The sequence below is a fragment of the Archocentrus centrarchus genome, chromosome 7, assembly GCF_007364275.1.
Source record: "Archocentrus centrarchus isolate MPI-CPG fArcCen1 chromosome 7, fArcCen1, whole genome shotgun sequence".
Lineage (NCBI taxonomy): Eukaryota > Metazoa > Chordata > Actinopteri > Cichliformes > Cichlidae > Archocentrus > Archocentrus centrarchus.
The window spans coordinates 22,099,824-22,115,380 of NC_044352.1; the positions used below are offsets into that span (position 1 = coordinate 22,099,824).

General features: G+C 42.7%; 1 protein-coding gene across 1 annotated transcript in view; it reads left to right on the plus strand.

Annotated features, from left to right (window-relative positions):
- The first annotated feature begins 4,140 nt into the window (after nt 1-4,140).
- samd11 (sterile alpha motif domain containing 11) overlaps nt 4,141-15,557 on the plus strand; it is a 48,216-nt gene continuing 36,799 nt past the window's right edge. The window contains 2 exon segments of the mRNA XM_030733317.1: nt 4,141-4,931; nt 6,042-6,133. Coding sequence (XP_030589177.1) covers nt 4,235-4,931; nt 6,042-6,133 — 789 coding nt within the window. The 5' untranslated portion in view covers nt 4,141-4,234.

Below are 15,557 nucleotides of genomic sequence, written 5' to 3' on the forward strand. Positions count from 1 at the left end.
GCTTTCAAAAGAACTTCGAACTCTAACCCTTAAATAGTTAATTACTCTCGCCGTGTCTCCGGCGGTGTCTGGATGGGAATGCGGGGGGAGAGACGGAGACGCTTCTGTCTGTCTTCCTATCCTTTTTTTTTTTTTTTTTTTTTCCAGAAGGGGCAGGCCTATATATTTTGCAGCTCATGTCTGAAAGGCTGGCTCCAAGCACTAGGGGTGGGCTCTCGCTCTCTGATGGTTTTCCAGTGAGTATTTGTCAGGTCAGACTGTGCACCGCCCGGCGGTCTCCGCTCCTCTCCCCGGGTTATTTATTACCTCTCTCCCCCGCCGGCAGCGCTGCGGCTCCGGGCCGCTGCCAACAACGGCGCAGAGGCGGAGGCCGCGTTAGGGGGGTTCTCGCCGGACGACACAAGGGAGGAAATGGTTGTAAAATACACTTTGAGGACTGACAAAAGTTGTGCTTCATTAGCCCACATGGCCAAATAAGCCGACCCCACAGTTTCTGTAAACATCCTTTCTGGTTTACAGGAGGAGGGCTGATCTCTACTGATGCAGTTTGAAGTTTTATAGACAGCTGTAGACACGTATCCTCTGCTTAGTGTAGTGCTTATAGACAGATTTAAAAAATGCAACAGTCGAATTCAATATACTCCCAGCAATATAAATATGAAAATTTCTATATAAAAGTCTTAGTCATGCAATGTCAAAAGAAAATACACAAGCAGTGCAGCATGTCTGCATGCCATTAGACTGCCATAACAACAATGATTGGTTTCCTTTCTGTGTATATTGTATATTATAGACTCACCAGGTTTTATTCCCCCGTGTAGACCAGCAGTAGACAGAGACTGTGAGATGAGGTGATGCCAATATCTCCACAAATATTTTGCTGTTCAAGTACAGGGCTTGCTTCCTTGTTGCTCGACTGGATTAAGTCATCTGAAAGAAATCTCTGAAAAAAAGCTGAATTTTACATCTGTGTAGGCTGTTCAGAGACATCTCAGGAAACAGAGAAAGTCACAGTGTGAAGTAGTAGTTGGCAACAAAGAGTTAATTATATCAAAAGAACAAATGTTTCAGATTATCTTTGTGACAGGTATACTTTTTTGTCTTTTTTTTGTAGAATCGAAAATCCATTTTATTAATGTTTCTACACAATCATAGCAAAACTACCTGACTTTAAGCCCTGTGGGTTATTTCTCTACTCCAGATTGGTCTAAAATGTAACTTTTCTTGGTTTAAAAGCAACACAAACAGAAGTATCACTGTTACCATAAAAAGATACCGTTTTACTGTAATATAACTATTATGTGTCGGTGCTGGGATTTTCGATTTCACTGTAAATTTATGGGGTGTAAAAGCAGGTGTGGGTTTTTCTCTGGTATTTTCTTTTTTATTGCACACGAGACTCTTCCACACTGCAGACTGCAAAAAGGAAGTAAAAAGGTTAAAGGAGGTAGAAAGGTTGAGCAAGGTTTCCCCATCAAATCGAGCCTTTTTTTTTTTTTTTTATGTAAGGCACACAGGATGCTGATGGAAAGTTATACTCATTTAACCCCAAACCAGTCGTTGAAGATCTGAGAGTTGAAGTGTCGTCACTGAAATTTGGGGAATCCCTTAAATGAGTCATGTTCAAGGATGAGGAGTGGGTGTTGTAATGGGTGTCCCCTTTATGACTAGTTTCATCAGGGCTCTCCCGATGGTGCTGCCTCTATCGCCAACGCACTTATCAACAAGGTTTCCATCGAGACATTTCGCGGCGGTGAAGCCTGTTTTGATAAAGTATCAGAGCTTCTAATCTGAAACGCAGCGTTCCACTTCCTAGAAACGACTTTTTAAACACATGCCACAAATGTCAGCAGTTCATAATTAATGTCAGTGCGACATTTTTTGAGCGTGCTCACCATCATCTGCAAAGATGCATCATTGTTTAGCTGAAAAATGTTTGATCTGATTTTTTTTTTCAGACGGGCTTTGGGAGAAGTGATCTCAGGTCACCTTTTTCTTCCTTAGCTGTGAGTGTAACATCTGTTTTGGTCTCTTCCTAAATCCACAAACCCACTAATTCCATTACTTTTCCCTTCAGACATCACAGCTTCTCATATCCAAAGGGGAAAATGTCAATCTACAGTCTGTCATCATCTTCGGTGAGGTAGCTGGCATCTGTTTTCAGACATGTCTGCTGTGTGTTTGCCTGCCCGATCCTTGCTGGCGGCTTTATGCCAGTTCTGGCCCGGGCTGTGGACTCCGGCCTTCCCGTGCAGTGCCTCCGCCTGCGGTGTGGCTTGCCTCTTTCCTGTCTGTGTCAGAGGCAGTTTGGCCTGATTTATAAGCTCTCGACACACAGAGCTTTAGACCCCACCTCTGCTGCTGGAATGGCTATTCCATGTGTTGGTGGTGGATCCACCTGGGTGGTTCTTCGCTGATGGGGGTCAGATGTGGTCTTGCTCATAAGCTCCAGGAGCTCAGGGGAGCCTACCCTGCAGACAGCGTGGAGAGAAAGTGCTTTCAGAAAATATGGTTCCAGGTTTTGGGTTATACTCCAGTTAAAGCAACAAAGTTTGTGGCGGTGGTTACACGTAAGACCAAGTTCTTTTTAAAATTTGCTACATGATGATTGAGATGATTGAGATATGAGAACAAACCACCTTTTATTAATGGCTGTATTGAGTCTGTTAAACCACAAAAGCACATTTTGGGTCCATAGTTTGACCCTTTTTACATGTCACACCACTTATCTTACTTTGCATTTCCTGTCTATATCTTGACAGTAGCTATCAAATAAAGGAGAAAATGCAAAAAAAAAAAACGCATGTATTAGAGAAAAATTGGATGTAATTTAACAGCAGGACTCTCGTCACAAGAATCAAAAGCACACGTCTGCCAGCTTACTGTTTTCCTTTTTGAAATGGTCATTTCCATTTTGTAATATCTGAAAAATAATATCAGTCTACTTTTGCTTTATTTTTTGTTGTAATAAATAGAAACGCAAGGTTAACTGTACTTGTTTAACACCAAAATAGAACATTTTAAGAGTTTAACAGCTAAAAATGGGTTCAGCACTGGCAGCGGTGGCTCACATAAAGCTGCTGCGGCAGGTGAGTAGTTTATGTGTGGCAGGAGAGGGCAGAAAGGGGTCATCGTAGGTGAAGTATAACAAATAGATGGTTGAATTTAGACACCAAAAGGCAACACAGCAGAGGACATATGTGGATCTCTGGCTGCTGCCTGCCATGGGCAGGTCTGGTGGCCTGTGACGTCTGTCCAACAGTCCATTTCTTTGTATAGACTGGGTTAATAGTGAAAGGACTGCTGTGAAATTATATGTGATGAAGTGATTATAAGCTGTGCGTGTGAAGGAATCATTGGCCCTGAAGGCCAAAGCAAAATTTGGAGCAGGTATTTTATAGTGAACTTTAAAATGATATGACAGCATGTTTTAGGGTGAATTCTACCTGAGTTATTAAATCGTGTGAGAGTGATTCTGGATAAACGTTGCACTGAATAATTACATGATTATGAGCTTTGGCTAAATAGAAGGATGGAGATGAAATAAGTTTAAGAATTAGATAAATAGGTGGAGGCAGTTCACTTCCTCATGCGTCCTCGTGGTGGTTCTTCCGTTTTACGCACCGAAGCGCCGTCCCTCGCGGTCCCCCCTCCTCCGTGTGGCTCTCGCCTAGCCTCCGCTGTTTAAATGGGCCAAGTTGAGAAGCGGCGGAGAGTGCAAATCTTGTTTGGTCTGGGTCTATGAACTTCAGCGTGACTTCAGCGACATACACAGGGGTTAAAAAACTAACAACTCTGTGCAAACTTCAAACTGCACCAACGTTGCGCAGACACCGGGGAATATTAAGCTTCACATATATATATATATTTCCTGGCTCGTGTTTCTGATGAATGACATATGTCACGCTGGCTTAATTAAAATAATAAATGCACTATTATCGGCTTCTTATCGTTGGCTGTAAAATCTGATCTCGCTACACACCCACAAGTTTCCACAACAGAATCGCTGTGCTTTGTTTTTTGAAGATTGCACTGCCGATTCATTTACCTCGACTCGGTGGATTTTTTTTTTTTTAATAAGAAAGAAAACAAAGCAACAACCTTACTTTAAAAAATCTCAAGTGCAAAGAAGTACGATGTAAAACGTGGCTGCTAGTGATTAGAGCAGGTAGCATAATGTAAAGGGCTCAGGGCTGCCCAGCATGTCAGGTATTAACAGAGCGAGTGTGATTAAATGTGGGAGGTAGGAGCTGTGAGGCTGGCGGAGAGCGCTGCTGCCGCTGCGAGCTGGAAACTACTGAATGGGAATCTATCCGGCAACTTCATCAGACCGCTGTCTCTCGGCGACACGGGACTGCGTAAAACCAAGCGGCGCGTCTCCAAGTCTGGGTCAGCCCAACTCACAGACGAAGAGGACGCTCAAGTTGGATCGGGCGAGCAGCTTTTCACTTGTTACCGGCGCTCGGCTCCCACTAACATGCCTGCCATCAAGAAGGAGAGGCTGGATGGAGACGACATGGCATTGACTGCGTTCAACCCCTCCGAATACTTGGCCCCTTTAAATGCCACCGCTATCCCCGTGGTGACCCCGCATCCGCCGCCCTACGACCACATTTTCGCCCATCACCGCGCGTACTTGGGGCTCCACGACTCGCCGCTGCATCACCAGCACCTCCACCATCACACGGACGACTTAATGGTAGAGAGGTTTTCCTCCATCCCCGACTTTCAGCCCTTCTTCGACAACGGGGAGCCTTGCATCGAGGTGGAGTGCGGGGAAAACAAGGCTTTGCTTTATATCAATAAACTGTGTCAAGGTAGTAAGGGACCTTCAATTAAATACAGGGGCGAGTGGCTCACCCCCAATGAGTTCCAGTTTGTCAGTGGACGGGAGACTGCCAAAGATTGGAAACGGAGTATCAGACACAAAGGTAAGAACTATGTTCACTTTTCTGAAGGTTTATGGGTGAAGAAGGACACAACACAGTAAATTAGAGGCTTTATAGACGGCGCATGCAGTGGCTACGAACTTGAGTCTTGTGGTTCGGTACTGAGTTTTGGAGTGAAAGGGTTACAGCAGTCAGTGCGTAAGGAGACAGATGAGAAAAGGCGCATATCCTCCACATACCCTCCGAGCCTTTGACACAGAGTTTGGGCTGCGATCACACACCAAGCCGGGGCATCTGGAGTCGGCTGCACTGGACTGAGGTGAAAAGTTAGACGTAGTTTAATTTAATCTGTGACAGTTCAAATATTTTTCTTTTTAACATTATGGGATAAATCCTTCCGCTAGGTGCAGCTGCACTTGTGCATGGGTGTTCACTTTTACGCAATGCATGTTAGATTTGAAGAGACTTGATGAAATGATATTTTGTGTCCATTTAACATCACAGTTAATGTTTAATGCGACTTTTTTTTTCTGGGTATGCAGTTCTAATGGTCATTAAAAGCTGCTGCTGACTCTTTTTTGAAAGTGATTTTCATAAACTAAAATCTCATCAGCACTGATATTGTTCCTGCGATTTTTAGGTTGGCATTTATAGCAAAGTATTTTTATGCAGTAACTACGCATAGTGCGCACGCCCTCGCGCCACACACTCACGCACACACAAGGTTACTGAGGCAAAACTGACACACATTAAGAAGTGTGTGTGTGTGGGGGGGAGGATGTCGCCCACGGGTCAAAAAAAGATAGTCTTATAGTTTAATATAACGATTAAACTAGACAGATGACAGTAAGCTTCTGTTTGGCTGGCAACCCTGAACAGTGGCTGCAGCTCGACTTAATGGTAACAATATACAGATATTACTCAAGTCTTTGCAGGTAACTGAGTCCTTCAGCTATAGGGTGTGTTCATTATCTATTATTATTATTATTATTAATTAATTAATTTTTTTGTTATTTAGGAATATTTGTCTTAAAATTCTGACATGAATTCTGCCAAGTTAGTGGGAGCTTATCCCACTTGACAGGAGATGAGTTTAGTTGATGGAGGATATGGTGCATGTTCCTTGAATGTGTCTCTCTTGTTTGTTTCCAGGAAAAAGTCTCAAGACTCTTATGTCCAAAGGAATCTTACAGGTGCACCCACCCATCTGTGATTGTCCTGGTTGTCGAATTTCATCCCCAGTGGTAAGAATATTTCATTTGTTGCCCTGGTGTCACTGCTGCAGTGCTTTTCTGTATCTTTTATGTCTATGAGTCAGGTATGTGAACACTGCTTGAGTGACTGTAGCTTTATTTGTCTTGAAGGCAACTTTTTTTTTCTTCAGTGTGTAGGGTTACTGTGGTGGTGAGGAATTATCTCATCGGTGGTGAAGGTTATAGCTTGTCTAAAAGCACGGATTTGGTATAATACAAATATTTGTGTCAAAGGATTTTTCTTTATCTTTTGCAGATGAGCAATAAATATGTTTGTTTTTCTGCTCAGTTAAATCAAAGATGAGTGTTTGCTCTTTCTTGGCTGGCATATTGACCCACATCAGTTTTATTTATGTTATTTCCCCCCCCAAAAAATCTTGTTAAAGGGTATTGCAGTCTGTACTTTTTTTTTTTTTTTTTTCTTCCCCCCCTGATCCTTTTGTTTATTATATTTTCTTATAGCCTATAGTTTAGTTTAGACCAGAGCTGGAAAAGACACACAAGTATTTTATTGGTATTTTTGTTGTCAGCTTTGACTCTACTAGTGGGGGCTGTCTGTAAGAGTATATTGTGAAGCAGTCTTTGTAACCTTGATGGAAGAGACCCTACAGGGAAACATGTCAGCTTTGATGGTAATTTTCCTCAGCATGAATATCAAATCCACTTTCAGCCTTTCACAGATGTGGCATATCAAACAGCCTTTTATTCAGGGGCATTGAGCTGTCCAGGTCTAATGCCTGGCGTTAGGTATCGTTGGTCAGGCTCTTCTGTCTCACCGAGTCAGTTTCCTCACCTGACTGTTGAACTTTTGTTTGCCTAGTGCCTCCCTCAGGGCTCGGCCAGGGGCACAGTGCCAAACCTTGAGGCCTTGCAGGTGTGTCACGATTATAGCATCACCACAGTGTGTGTGCGTGTGTGTGTGTGTGTGTGTCAGCTTTGAGCAAGCACACTGCGGGCTCACTGCCGCCAAATCTGTTCACACAGGTGCAGCGGGTTTTGAGTGTGAGTGTGTGTCTTTGCGTGTGTGTTTTTATCACCGCGGAGCGCATCTGTTGTCGCTCCCAAGCTCTAATCTTGAGGGAAGGGTGTAAGAGGCTTAGCGAGCTACTGAGCGTGGCTACTGCTGATTATTGTGTGCGAAGCACGCAAGGCAAAGGCGGTTTTGATAAGCCGGAGGTGTTTGAGTGATACAGGTAAACTGGTGACATTTTTTACAGCCAAGAATGAAGACCTGCACCCTGACACATTGAGTTCAGCCAAAACAAATTACCTGAGGGAGGTTGGGGGCAGGAAAAATAGACGTGTTATTTTTTACAGAAGGATTTGAGAATCTGAGCATGTTTGCTTGTGCTTAGGCTCATTACTGATATCATTGGCTTTTGGCTTGCTATGGCTTGTACAGTTCCACTTCAATTACAGCTGTGACGGAGAAAACTTTGTTATTGACGTAAGCAGAGATATGAGAGCCTTAAGGTTGTTGTTGTAGCCTTTTCTGCCTCTTGGTTGGTGGTGAAGCCTAAAGTCAAGCCCACCAAGCGAATACCTCTATGACACGCGCACACACACACACGCGCGCGCGCATACACACACAGACACACAGGCTGAGTATGTTGGCAGTCCCATGTGAGGCGGAGGAGGGAAGGCAGCAGGACTTGTATGGCCTGTACTGGCGTCTCCCTTTCTCCCCACTGACTCCCCTCAGGGCATGGCAGCCAGCACTCCCTCACTGATGAGCTCTCTCTCTTGCACACACACACACACACACACACACACACACACACACACACACACACACACACACACACACACGCACTATGTGCCTGCCTACTGACACAAATTACCTCATGCCGACATTTATTTTGAAAGTTTGACGGCTGAACTTTGAGTGATCTTGTTTCGCTATAGGCATGAGGCAAGCCATCATGAAAAAGTGCAGCAGCTGGTGGGAAGACGTCTCACCTGCCTGCACAGAACTCAGGGAAGGTAATTTGCCGTGTCTGCCTGGGCACAAGCTGTTTAATAACAACACGACACAAATTGGACTGTTACACTCAACAGTTTAGGGATTAAATATGTTGCTAATGTTGTTCTATGAGATCAATTCCTTTATGACCCACTGTCAAGGTGTGTTAACTTCTGTTGTGTAATAACGATAAGTTGCTTAAATGATTCCTCCTTCATATTAGCATTTACTCGTATTACAGTTAGTCCTCGAGGTTTTCAGATGCTCCTTATTGGGTGTGTACGTGTGTCTTTTGCATGTCCTATATAATACTTAATCTTAGCTCTGTGCATTTGTGTTTTTTGACTGCACATATGCTTGTGTTAGTTTGTATTTGTGTTTCTCATTGCCTGATACCGGCTGACTTGCCAGCTCGATGTGTGTGTGCGCATCAGTGTGTTCGGGAGTGTGTGTCTCCTCCCGGGAGAGCTGGGCTTCCTCTGCTCTGTTATTTCAGCGGAACTGGCGGAGGCCGGGAGGAAATTACACTCCCCTCCTCCGGCTCGTAAAGACCTCCTCCAATCAAGGGCTTCTCTTGCAAAGTGGAATTAAACACGCAGCCACGCATATCTGCACAAACAGACACATACACACTTTTTGCATAGAACTTGTTTCTTATTACGCTCATAACACCCATTTCCAGTTGGGTAAGAACGGAGAAGGTAATTAAAGTTAAAATGCTCCACACTGAGTGAAATACAGGGCGATGATCTGCTCTGTGATGGATAAATTGTCCACTGTATGATATGTTCTGTGTTCGTGCGCACGCATGCACGCATGTTGCTGATGCTATGTTGCTATGGTAACAATGGAATAGGTCATTGGCTTAGAAGTCTGCAGAATTGTGGTTGTGCCAAGTGCACAAGTTTGGTGTGCGTCTCACTCTGTCTTGCTGTGACATTAGATTAGATATTAAAGCCTCCAATATGTGCATTAACCTTCTTACTGACAGAGATACATTAAAGTTGTAATGTGGGTAGGACATGCAGAAATGCAATCATAGCCACATATGCACACTTAAAAACATTTTTGTGCCCCTTGTTGTCTCTCCGTCTATGAATAATTCAGTTAAAATAAACACTTTAATTTAGCGAATCACCCATTAGCTTCTGTTAGCGTCCTGTTCAGCAGAGATGCCAAAGACTGAGAGCTGAATGTGTGTGGCAGTTTGTACGTACAAGCTTCCTGCTGCACTGTAGTGGATGTATGTGTGCGTGTGGGTGCGGACACTGCTAAGATGCCCCTAAAATAAGTTGGAACAGCTGTCTGTCTACCAAATGTGGTTTGTCATAGTGAAGCTAAGGCGATATTTCTTGAAAAACCCTCCTCCCCGACATCTTTGTGTGTGTGAGAATGTGTGTGGAATAAAGGGCTTGTGTTTTTTTGACGTGTGATTTCCTCTGATTATTTCAGGCCTGATCTGTCACATCAGACTTTTGCAGACATCTTTCAATATACTCAAATACACACATATCTGTACACATGCAAAGAATGAAGAAAATTCACCAGTTTGAAAAGATCTATTAAGGTTCTGATTATTTTTATTTTATTTTTTTCCACTTTGTTTTTCTTATCATATTTTTATAATCAGAACAAACTGTTACAAACAAAACATCCATATACATATAACCATAGTCGGCAGTTGGGAGCAGCAGTCCAAGCAAATGTCCATGTTCCTCTTTTCATTTATTCAATCAAGATTGTTCTGTATAGTGTCCATTTTGACCATTTCTTTTGGTGTTGGTCTTCTTGTAGCTTTAAGTGGTGTGTTATCTTTCCATAAGTTGAATTTCTTCTACCGTCTGTATCCATTGGTCCATAGTAGGGGGGGTCTTTTCCCCCCCATTTCCTTGTAATTGCCTTTTTACCAGCTACTAGTAGTATTTTAACCAAATATCTGTCCCTTTTTTTGTATACTTTCTTCAGGAAAATTACACAGGTATAGTGTGGTGCAGGTCATAGGAATTTTGTAACCAAGTATTTTCAGGAGTGAATTACTTAACATCTTCCAAAATTGTTATTTTATCACATTTCCAAAAGATGTGTGCCAGATCTGCCTCAAATTTTCCACAGTCTCGCCAGCAGGGTACACTTTTGTTTAACTGTTTACTTTTGACCTTGGGTGAGATAAAAAAAGGTATTAAATTTTTCCAGGAGAATTCCCTCCAGATCCTTGAATTTGTGGTTGTGGTATGGACCCTCCACATGTTTAGCCATTCTTCATCTGTGATTTTTATGTTAAATTCTGATTCCCATTTTTCTTTTATGTATTTGGTGGAGGATCAAGGTTCTGATTATTAATATTGAGTTTAATAATGAGTTTGGTGATTAGCTGTATATTTAATGTAAAGACATAGAATATTAGTTTTTGATGCTGCAGATGTAATTAAGGTCTGTATAATAAATATTTAAGGCAGATGAACCTTGTTTACTCTTGGCTACAGTTTATTTCACCAGCATAAATGAGGGTAGTCAGCTTTTCTTTCCAACAACTTAACCAGTGCTCACCATTCAAATTACTGATACCTGTATTTTTTAAATGAGCTGTAGCTGCATGTACACCTGACTTCTCTAAATCTTGTCAGAAAGGATATTTATTTAATTGTCCATTTTAATGGGCCTATTCCATATTTGCTGAACTTTAAATGAGATTCCAGTAATTGTTAAGCTCAGGTTTAACTGTACTGTGCAAAAACAACAGAAAATACCACCTGAATTTACCAACCACAGCTCTATCCCCCCCCCCCCCGTTTGTCAGGGGAAAGAAAGCCACGGTCGTTACCTGTCTGTAAAGCTCCCCTGTGGCGACCTCAGTGGGCCTATACAAACACATAGAGAGAAAGAGACAGAGCGATGGAAAGGGAGAGAGAGAATAAGGGAGGGAGGAGGAAAGAAACGGGGGGGGGGGGCAAGAGGCGCGCTCGCACGCCTGACTGCACCGGCACTGACCTCCCAGCGCCGAGCCTGCAGCCTCCCCTCCACCTCGCCGCCTCTCGCCCTCTGTGCACCTCAACCCCTCCTCCTCCTCCTCCTCCTCCTCCCCCCCACCCCGTTTGCCTTGTGCCGCTCCACTGGGCTGCAACTGCCCGCTTGGCTCAGCGCGTGGGGGCCGAGTGTGCAGGAAAGCGTGTGTGTGTGTGTGTGTGTGTGTGTGTATGTGTGGTGGAGGCTTGGGTCTTGGTCGCATGCCTTGCCTGTCCTACAGTGCTTTCTCACTTTTTTTTTCTCTTTCTCACATGGTCTTGAACAACCAAGTGTTGCCTAAAGACTATATGTAAAAAAAAAACACACACACACATGCACACAAGTGCCCACTGCCATCCACAATCAGATCAATTTTTCAAAGTGTATTCGCACTCATAAGGAGCTTTTACTTTAAAAAGTTGGTGCATTTGTGCACAGTCTCATTGCAGATTTATAGTTCTTTCTACAAATATAACACATTTTCTATACAATATGTATAAATGAGTGGACACTACGAGGAGCCACTCAAGCGATATTTATCATTTAACCAAAATACTGACCTTTAAAGACACCCCGTAATAACACCTTTGTCAACAAAAGCTTGGAGGATAATGTACAGACAAGATCTTTAGTGAACCATCTTCAACATTTGCATGTGAGAATATGTTGGAAAATTCCATATTTACTCAAGACCTCCATACTCCTGATGCTGCTGTGTTATTTATATGCTCTTTCATTAAAGATACATATGTTTGTGTTCATGTTATTTGCTGGGATGAAAATACACACACATACACACACACACACACACACACACACCAATAACAACAGGTGTGAAACCATCCAGAAATTTTAAAGGGGACCTGCGTTGCTCATTTGCAGCTCATGTTTGTATCATTGTACGATCACTGTTCAAAGTGCCTCGATTCAGTCCTTCAGCTCATCTACCATCTGAAGCAAACTGTTTTAGCTCCCTTGTCACTCCCACGAAGCCAACTTCCTTTCTTAGTGGCTGCCCCTCGTAAATATTCGTATAGTAGTCGGGTAGGGCTTCTGTGCCCACAGCCAAAGCCATGTGCATGAGGTGACCACATGATTAATATCCTCACTCTCTGACATCATACAGAGATGAAAGTTTAAAAAAAAAAATGCATGAAACTGATCTTGTTGCTTGCAGGGATCACTCATGCATAGACTAACCTTATTATTTGAACTTAGTATTCACGGTTATAACAGTGTACAGACAGAAAATATTAAGAGGGGTGCTTTACACTTAAGGCTTAAGTTTAATCCTGAGCAGGCAGCTTTATCTACAAATAAAAATGTTACAGTATTGATGGGATATGCTATGAAATAAGTAGGGTTAGGGTTCAGCTGGCAGCCATGCGAACATGATAAAACTTAACTTTATGATTCTGAGAACAAATCTGAGTGGTTGACGGGATTTTTACAGGAGAGCAGTACTAAGTTACAATAAGTGTTACTAAGCTAACAAAATATAATGTATATAAGTGATCATGCAGTGTTGTGCTGTGCATTTCTGCGTGTGGAGGCGTGTTCATTTCCCCACTTTTGTAAATGTCTCGCTGAGAGTTTCACCCATCTTTTATTTTTGCTGTTCGCTGTAATGCAGTAAGTTTGATGGTGCCACCGTAGCCCACTGAGGCAAGTAGAAGTCTCGTCATTGTTTCTCTATATTTCGCCTTTGATTTCTTTCAGTTTTGTTTCTAAAACATGCAGAAAGGTCACAAAGTACGAAATGGGTTTTTCTACAAACACATGACGTGCGATGAAGAAAAACATAACGTAGGAAAGCAAAAACAACTTTACCAACTCAGGTTTTTTTTTCTTTTTTCTTGACTGGTGCCTCCATTAAGAGATTTTACAGACCAGTAGAAATTCTTACAGACGTTATCCTGACTATCAAACAAATCATATAAACTTTATTATTAGATTAGTGGGGAAATCTGATTACTGTGAACCATGTAAACACTTCAATCAAACCATTACCTTAATCTGATTATTCACAGTAGTTGGGCTATGCTGGTTGGGTTTGCATACTGAGCGCCCTCGGTTTGACCAAAGGTGACAAATTTGTAGCTAATCACCTTTTCATAGGTGCACCTGTGAAAATGTCAGGACGGCTTTACTGCGCTTTGGACTCAGAGACAGAGAGATGAGAGTACACGAGGCAGATTTTGCATTTTGTGATGAATTGTGTTTCAGGCTTGCGTAAACACACAGCAGACAAATTGTTTGTTTTGGGATTGTTTCCGAGCTCTTATGCTAGCACGGTAATGACCGCTTCGCCCCCCCATCCTCCTCACACTCGTTTTTTTTTCCTCTCCTTCTCTGTCGTCTTCTCATTCCCCCTCCCCCCCTTTCCCCTAGTGCTCGCGCCAAGTCGGCCCGCCATCCCGCCTCCACACACACATGCACACACACACACACACGCTGCGAGGTAACGGCAGACAGGCGCGTGACTCATTAGGCATTCGTCCCCCAGGGAGATCGCTGGGGGGGCGCGTGCAAGGGGCGAGGGAGAGAGAGCGCCGCAGCTGCAGGAATGTCACGGGCGGCTTCTGCTGTGTGTGCGTGTTTGTGTGTGTGTGTGTGTGCTTGCTAATGCCGGTTGGAGCCAGCGGCGGGGCACTGCACCTTTCAGGAAATAATACAAGGAGAAAGGGGGGGGGGCAAAAAAAAAAAACACTTATTAGTCCTCTTTTCCACCAAGTGCTCATTTAAAAGTCTAAAATGAATTTAGAGAGAAAACCTTAGATTGCCTTATAATTTTTGCCTTTATTTGAACGTCTTTGGCCAACCTGTGCAGTAGCTGCAGATATTAGCCTGTTTTGTTTTTCACCAAGAGAGCTTTTTGATTCTGCTTTTAAACAATGAATTTATGAGTATATATGACTGCAAACGCAAGCACATTGCTCACTGAAATATTAAAAATGTATTACTCCTATATGTCAAAAAAAAACAAGAATGTAAGGAGAGGATTTTTTTGGAGGTTGTGTTAAGCTGTTGATTTCCTGCCATTTCATGAGATTGTAGATGATTTAGTGAGCCCAGGAGCTTGCATTCAGTACTTCAGTAATTCTCTGCCCACCACACTAAAGCCCTTATCAGACACAGGAAGTCAGCGCTGGCTTCATCATTCTGTTAAAGTGACGGCATTATGTCATTTAGACATAGGTCAGTCTTAGGTTAATGCACCTCATGACTTAATGCCCCCAACAGTAACAGAGAAAGTATGTGGTCTATATTTGGTGCATTCTGAAAAACTTCTGAGCCTTCACAACATCTTCTTCCCCAGTGCAGTTCACAGTCCTTCCTCTCATATTTAACTCTGTGAACCTTGTCCTTATATTCCTTTTGCTCCTGGATGCAGAAAGTCTTTCTTTCATTAAAAGCTCTGTCGGTGGGGGAAAAAACAGGGCAAAAAAAAACAAATCCCCTATAAAGCAGTGCAAGTCTTATAGACTTTTGTCTTAGTTGTTTCATCGGTGGCTTTGTGTGTGTGTGTGTGTGTGTGTGCGTGTGCCTGCTCGTTAATGCAACTACATGCAATTCAGACTCGTTCTTTGTTGGGAGCAATATTTCAGTGTTATGACGTAGTAAAATTGCATTCCCAGTGTTTGCACAAAAGTGATCAGGATGCACATTTAGACTTGAAGCCCACACGCAATTAAAGGAAAGGATTGCAAGTGGACTTAATTTCTTTAAAGGCCATCTGGGTGGGGTGGGGGCACAGCTATGGTTGCAAAAAGACTTCTAGTTCTTTAGACGACGTCAGTAAATACTTTCCTGCCAAGTTTATGGGCTCAGTCACTTATTTTGGGTCATTATGAATAAAAAAATTTAAGTCAGTTTTTTTAAAATGTTGGTTATTCTAGGTATCAGAAAGGAGAATGATCCAGGATATGCTCATTGGCTAATGACTTGTCAATCAGAAGTCATTAGCCAATGAGTGTGCAGCTACAGTCAGAGCGCCCACCTGCTAGTCACATCAGTTCTCAATGATGGCGATGGTGGACATGCATGGGCAAGTAACATGTTGATCCACTGGCTAAAACAGATGTGACCATCTTAAAATACTTTTGTAATGGATGATTTTGTGCACACTTATGTGTCAATTTTGACTAATTTTTTGAGAACCTGTAAAATTCTGTATTATTGTTTTATACAAATTATAAATCCTTTGTTGAAATAACTTACTTAACCTAGATATCTGAGCTTCCCCCATGCCTCAAATCTGTGGGACTGTCCCGGCTGATACAGTCAGCCAGTCAGATCTGCGTTCCTTTTACATTTACTCAGTTTTTATGAAGTAAATTCTTCATCTGAAATAATCTTACAGCTGTTTCTGAGTCATGATGCCGTTTAGTTTCACAGTTTGTACAAAGTTAGCAGTTATTCATTTTAAAATAAGTGGTTGAGATGTGA